A 7512-nucleotide genomic window follows, 5' to 3' on the forward strand; every position below is an offset into this window, starting at 1 on the left:
GCAAACCAACTAATAAACAAAAATCTCCAGCAGGAGAATCTTAAAGAGGAACTTGGCTCTGTAATGGAGTACAGACAGCTGTCACCAAAGATTGTGAAACTACTTAAGAAAATTGGTCTAGAGTAGACCTGTTTTTTAGTCACTAGGTTCCAAATAAGCTATTTTGTTACTATAATTATTGTGGTTTAATAAACCTATTGTCAAAAGTGACTATGACCAAAGTGAATAGAAATATTTAAGCCCAAAAAGATTAAGGAAACTGAGTCATGATCGAAGCTCAACTACTGTTTTTCAAACTCTAAGGGCTGTTAGCAATGCCAACAGTTCAAAATACAGTTATAAGTCTTAGGAGTCACCAAAAACTTTACCTTTTTTGGCACATACCTTGTAAGACCTCATTTCAAATGTAAGGGCCTTTAAATAAAAACCCCTGAATTTAAGATAGTATTGCAATTCCTTTTCAGTAATATAACTGGAGAATTCTTATATGTATCCCACAACTTACTTTGGCTCCTACAGATTAATCCTGCAAGACTTTGAAATTACTATATTCTGTATTCAATAACACTATCACTAGCGACCACCTCAAGACATATGTAATGATCATATTTTGATTCTTATCTCTCAAGCCCCAGTTACACAGAATGTTACAATCAGAAATGGATCAGAGACGCCCAGTGTAATATCACTAGTTTCAATTAATTACATGTACATAAAATGTGGCCCATAGCCAATGGACAGATTGATTAGAGAGCAATGAAGGTAAAAGGAGCTGGAGTTAACAGGAGCACACACACCCTGAAAATATGACATCTTCCAAAAAAAAATTTTTTTTTAAAGATTAAAACATGGTATCAGTGAAAGCGATCTGAAGTCACCCAAGGCCTGAAATGGTTTGTGGTTTAGGCAATTTTTTTCTTAATTGGCCACCAACTTCCTCACTGTGGTCTCCTTTCCTAGTTAAATGTTGGACTTCGGGAATGATGTAATTACAGCAGGAGCCTTCATTGCTCAGTGGAGACAAAAGGACCAGGACCGTAAACCCAGGCTGACAAGTGACTACCCCAGACAAACTGAAAAATCTGGTCCAGCTGTTTTTCTGGTCCAGCTGTTTTGCATATGTTTGACACTGACTGACTCTGAGAGTAAAAATAGGACTTTCTGCTCCCACAAAGTTTAAGTGAAAAATGGCCTTTTAAAAAAAAATTATTAAAAAGAGCATCAGAAGGCTTTCATACTCTGTATACATTTACTATAAAAGCTGAATCAAGCACATTGTGAGGGGAAAAATTGACTCCAACTGATAGCTAGTTTTAAAAAAAAAATAGGCAAACCAAACCATCTGAAAATACGGTTTGTCATGGAAACAGCATGCTAATGGGACTATATTCCAGGTACCTTTATAGTTTTCCAGGAAAGACTTGTTTTGCCACTAGTACAAAAAGAAACAAAATACATTGGCTTTCTACACGCTACACAATTTTAAATAAGTTGTTTCCTAAAAACAAAGCCTGATGGTGACTTAAAAATGTCTCTTAAGGCTATTTAAATCCAGCATTATAAAACCTCTCTGCATCAAATTTATAGTTACATTATTATAAGGACACACACAACAAGAATGCCTTATATTTATTTCTTGGATTGAGACTAATAATCTTAAATTTTTTTCCTCAGAAATCATCTGATTGAAATACCTAGGGAGGAGACATCTTTTAATTTGGCCTAAGAATTGTTTTTTTAAAACGTCTACACAATAAAACCTTCACATATCTACTATAGTAGATTAATGAAACAAAGGAAAAAGACTATAAAATTACAACTTGCTACTTAAAATTAAATGCTCTACTTCCAATTATATTTAATTTTTTCATTTGCCTTAAAATAAATAGCGATAATTACTTAAAAGACAATTGCATTAATACCACAAAACTAACTCAGTTGTATCAATGGTCTTCATTTTAGTTCCTTGTCATTTTACCACAAAATATTATCATGGGAAATTTTAGTATAAATATTTTTAGTCTGTAAAGGAATAAGAGACTTGTTTTCCAAAGGTATTTGAGTTTTTCCGTCTGGCATTTTCCATTTCTCATAACCTTATTTCCATATTGTAAAATATATAAGTAAACTTTGCACCTCTATTTTATAAAAATTGTGTGTGTATACTTATATATATGTGTGTATATATGTATATATATACATGTCATATACATATCTATATATGTATAAATTCTGACTAAGAGTAGACCAACTAGATAATTTCTCTGGAAAAGGATCCTTGAACAATATAAAAATGGGGTCTTTCAAAGCAAACAACAAAAACAACCATATATACCCGACTACTGTTTAAAATGCTTATAAACACACAGTCAGTTAACCATTTATTGATCACCTATTCAAGATTTTGGAATACCCAAGATTATGAAAAAGATAGTACCTCAAAAAAATCATGACCAAGGTGGTGCCTGATGATTTAAATAAACCTCCATATTATAAAAAGTCATGTAAATTTACCCCTTGAAAGGAAAAAAAAAAAAAGCTTTAATATTAAAATTAGAGTTCTCTTTTTAATTATCCTCTTTAAGTAAAGAAATAATTTGGAAACTTCTATTTTATACTGTTGCTGTCATGAAAGCAGATGCTGTCTAGGAACTTGGCAATGTCAGTCGCAACACTGCAAGTAGGACACTTCTTTAAGGGCTGGTCTGAACGTTTAAGAATAGACTATTTCATTGAATTCCTGAATTTTTATACTTTGGGACTGGCTATGAGACACTATAAAATGCAAAGATAGTTCAGACAGTTCCAGCTCTATTATTTTCAGGCACAAAAACCATATAATTTTGTACAAAACTTTGATTTTTTTATTTGTGAAATTAAAAATATGGTATTTTATATATATAAACTTCTATTCCTCTATAAATATAGATGATTTTGTGATAGTGAACAGAATAAATGCATACCAAATCCAAAGACCATTGTCATTTTAGGGTATGAAAGACATAGATAAATTTAGGTCCTAAGTACTGGCATTTTGATAAACTCTTAAAATTTAAAACAATACAATCAAGAGGACTGTCTTCCTCCTCTTTTTCACAGAGAACTAAAATGAATATTTTTAAATGGCTTTGAAAGATTTACAATTGACACATTTCTGTAAATCCAAAAAGGAGCACACAGGATTCAATGCAGGAGAACTGCACACACTTTCCCTTTACCATGTGCATGACCATATTTTGTTTATTTCAGGAGCTAACCCCATCAATTATTTCACCTCCTTTACCTCCCCAAATTTTACAAGCTTATTTTTAATGTGGATTGTTCTTCCCTCAGAATGTGTAGCTGAATAATCATCATAATAATATGCTGAAAGTGTATAACTTTTACATTTTAAAGTTTCTGATCTATGTCTAATTATTATTTGATTAAAAATAAGAAAGGAGCACTTCATTTGGAGGAAGCCCATTGCACTGAAATCTCCTTCAAGTTTTCCTATTCAGCTTACATCCAGCTGTCCGGTTAAGGAAAGCAGAGATCAACTCCTTAACAAAGCTTTCCAGGTGACCTCATGTTTCCATTTTACAGAAAGATAAAATCTAAATGTGGGCTGTCTCAGTCCCAGAGGCAGTTTGCCAGGCATCAGTATGCAATTAAAATTAACATTTTATAACCCCCATTTTCAATCTCTCCCAACTCACACAAAGCTTTGTGCCTCTTCCCAAATCTCAGCAACCACATCTTTCCGTGATGCCGGCCAAACCCATACCAGGTTTTAGACACTAGAGAATGAAATGAGCTCATCCACCAAAAATTAAGACTTGAAAAAGTTTGGCACTGGTCATCCCACTCACCCTCTAACCAACTTAGGTGGAAGGAGAGAGTGCCTGGGCGTTTGGAGGCCAGTGGGAACGGAGGCTGGGAGTGCCATAGCCCATATCCAGTGGGCCTCCTCAAAGCTAGGGGGAAGGCTCTCGACTGGAAAAATTCAGTTTCGGATAGTCAAAGGGACAAGGCCTTCACAATCTGCCCCCTCCCCCAACAAGAGCACACCTGGGATGGGCAAAGGCCTGCCCCCGTGGAGTTCTCTATCTAAAGAGCCCAGACTCCAAACACCGAAGGGAAAGTGGGGAGCAGAAAGAGGAGGCGGAAAGTGACCTGGGCCGCTCAGCCCCAGACGCACCCGACCGCCGCAGGGAGGGGCGCGCCAGAACAGCGAGAGCACCGCGAGCTCCTGTTTTACCTCTGCAGTACTTGGAAAAGGGAAAGAAGGAAAAGCCTCAAAAGGTTAAAAAGCCCTAATTAATTAAAATTTAAACAAAACCAAAAGGGGGAGGGGGGATAAAGAAAAACGCGTGATCGGCCATTTAAATACAAATATACTTACAAAAATCTTACACAGGCTATTTACAATCATAAAAGCGTACAGTCCTGGTACCAGAGCGTGAGAACGAGAGAGGTCTGTCTGTACCCCCTGCTGTAGTTGGGCCCTCCAGTCCGTTTGCCCCAAGGACGGAAGCTTTTGCAGGAGCTGGGTTGTTAAAAGGAGCCTGCGAAAAGTGAATGGCTAGTGAGGAAGCCTCAAGTAGCCAGGTTTGGCAAGGTTTCCACGGGGCCAGCTTTACAGGGGTGGCTAGGACGAAGCCGACAACTGGGAATGGGCTGAGTCCCCGGGTCTCAGACGGTGGTCTCTCCCTGTTTGCTGTTGGTGAGCCTGGTATAGAACTTCCTCCAGGAGTTGAGGGTCTTGCCGGACCAGATCCAGAAGCCTGACGTGATGCCCACGATCAGCGTCATAAGGTACTTGATCATGAATACTGTGAAGTCTGGGCTCATGGGAGGGTGCGGCGGGGCGCCTCCACCCCCCTGGAGGTGGGGGCAGGGGATGGCATAGCTCTTGCAGCTCTGGGCCACCCAGCTGCGCTCCCACTGGTCCCGGAAGGCCTGCTCGTAGAAGTAGCAGGCGATGACGATAGTGGCTGGCACCGTGTAAAGCACGCTGAAAACGCCTATGCGCACCATGAGCTTCTCCAGCTTCTCGGTCTTGGTGCCGTCGTGCTTCATGATGGTACGAATGCGGAAGAGGGACACGAAGCCGGCCAGCAGGAAAGACGTGCCGATGAACAAGTACACGAAGAGGGGCGCCAGCACGAAGCCGCGCAGCGCGTCCACATTGTTGAGCCCCACGAAGCATACCCCGCTCAGCACGTCGCCATCCACCTGGCCCAGCGCCAGGATGGTGATGGTCTTGATGGCCGGCACGGCCCAGGCGGCCAGGTGAAAATACTGAGAGTTGGCCTCAATGGCTTCGTGACCCCACTTCATCCCCGCTGCCAGGAACCAGGTGAGCGACAGAATCACCCACCAGATGGAGCTGGCCATGCTAAAGAAGTAGAGCATCATGAAGAGGATGGTGCAGCCCTCCTTCTTGGTGCCCTGCGCCACTGTGCGCGCCCCATCCTCGGAGAACTTGTCGTTACACACCACTCGGTCCTCCAGCAGGAAGCCGGCGATGTAGGCCACGGCCACTGCCGTGTAGCAGCCGGACAAGAAGATGATGGGCCGCTCGGGATAGCTGAAGCGCCGCATGTCCACCAGGTACGTAAGTACGGTGAAGAGCGTGGAGGCGCAGCACAGCACTGACCAGATGCCGATCCAGGTGCGCGAGAAGCGCAGCTCCTCGGGCCCAAAGTACATGAGCCCGTACACCTTGGTCGGCTCACAGGGCGCACCGCAGTCTTTCTCCCCCAGGAAGTGGTAGTTGAGGTAGGAGGGCACCTTGAGGGCGCGCGGGCACGAAAACTTGCCTCGCTCCGACGCGCCGGCGCCCCCCGGAAAGCCTCCGCCACGGTGCCCCCCGCTGCCGTGCTGAGGGTTGCTGGTCCAGAACTCCGGCAGCAACGAGGGCGTCGGGGTGCCCTTGTCCGACGTGTTCTGGCCCACGCACAGCTCACCGGCGCCGTGCACCGGGAACTTCTCACACTTGAGCGTGTCCGGCCACTGGAAGCCGAACTTGTTCATGAGCGCCTCGCAGCCCTGGCGCGCGCGCTCACATAGGGAGCGGCAGGGCGGCAGAGCCTGCTCCAGCACGGTGCACACGGGCGCGTACATGGAGCACAGAAAGAATTTGAGTTCCGCCGAGCACTGCACCTTCACCAAGGGGTAGAACTGGTGTACCTCGAGGCCCGCATCCTCTTGGTTCGTGTGGCCCAAAAGGTTGGGCATGATGGTCTGGTTGTACGCAATGTCCGTGCACAGCGGGATGGAGATGGGCTGGCAGTAGCCGTGGTCCGGGATGGAGATGCCCCTCTCGCCGTTGTACTGTTGCCCGCTCTGCTGCTGCTGAGGCGGCGGCGGCGGGGGCTGCTGCCCCGGTCCGGGCCCTTGGCCCACCGCCTGTCCCCGGACCCCCAGTAGCAGCGGAGCTTCCAGCAGCCAAAGCAGAAGCAGGAGCCGGCGCGCCAAGCGTCCAGAGTCAGCTGGGGGGCGGCGGTGGCGCCGGCTGCCAGCGTCGCCGCTCCCCTCAGCCACCCGTCCAGCCGGGAATGCCCCGGCATAAAGTTCCCAGCTCGCGCGGCCGCGGGCGGCCCGGGACTTCTTAGGCGCCTCCTCTTCAGCCATACTTTCTCGGCTCCTTTCTTGGCGCCGCCCGGCTGGGGCTGGCAGTGGAGCAGCCGGCAGCGGCTCCCCCTGCGGCCAGAGAGATCTCTTCCGTGCCGGTGCCCTCCGTCGAGTCTGAGCCGCGCTCAGCCCGCTCCCCCGGTTCCCGCTCCGCGTCCCGCAGCCGCCGCCGCCGCGGAAACTTGCGATTCATGAAGCGTGGGCGGCGGGGAGAGCCCGGGTGGCTCCGGCGCGCCGGGGTCTCGTCCCGCCTTCCTGGCCCTCGGCTCGCTTGTTCCCGGCTGGCCGCGCAGCGCTAGTGGCCGCGGCCGGGTAGAGCGCGCAACTCTCCGCAGCCCAGTGGCCTCGACTCCCCCCTGCGCCTCCGCCTCCTTCTCCGCCGCCGCCGCCTGACCATTTGTGTCAATCCCTCAACTCGCTCGCTCTCCTCGCTCTCGCGCGCGCCCTCGGACCGGTTTCCAGGCGCCCCGCAGTCTGTCTTTCACCAAGAGGGAGGAGCCTTGAAACCGACGCGGAACTGGAGGCTCAGGGACCGTCGCCCAATCGCGGCACTGGCTTCCCGGCGCAAAGGGCGCCCGCTGCCTGCCTCCCTGAGCGAAAGCTGGCGGCGGGCGGGAGGAGGTGGGGGCGGGAGCTGGAGGAAGTAGTAGTGGTGGCAGAGGCACCGCTCAGGCACAAAGAGTGGGTTTGCTATGAAGCGGGACAGGCTTGGTTGCTTTTCCTTTTGCCGAAGAAAGGGCGAGGACTAGTAGGAGAATGGTCCCATATGCTGTTGGAGATAATGAATAGGAGTCGGCGGACCCCAGGACTTAGCTTTTCTTTGCTTTTATCCATTTTCTTGTTTAAAAATACTGCTCTTAACGCTGGTTACCAACAGCAAACCGAGCGCAGGGA

General features: G+C 47.2%; 1 protein-coding gene across 1 annotated transcript; it reads right to left on the minus strand.

Moving 5' to 3' along the window:
* Positions 1-2841: 2841 nt before the first annotated feature.
* FZD1 (frizzled class receptor 1) lies at positions 2842-6928 on the minus strand. The gene has a single exon (XM_032875502.1). The coding sequence runs from the start codon at positions 6616-6618 to the stop codon at positions 4675-4677; it is 1944 nt and encodes a 647-aa protein (XP_032731393.1). The 5' UTR covers positions 6619-6928; the 3' UTR covers positions 2842-4674.
* Between the last annotated feature and the right edge of the window lie 584 nt (positions 6929-7512).

This window comes from Lontra canadensis, unplaced genomic scaffold, assembly GCF_010015895.1.
Source record: "Lontra canadensis isolate GAN:19392208 unplaced genomic scaffold, GSC_riverotter_1.0 scaffold2, whole genome shotgun sequence".
Classification (NCBI taxonomy): Eukaryota; Metazoa; Chordata; class Mammalia; order Carnivora; family Mustelidae; genus Lontra; species Lontra canadensis.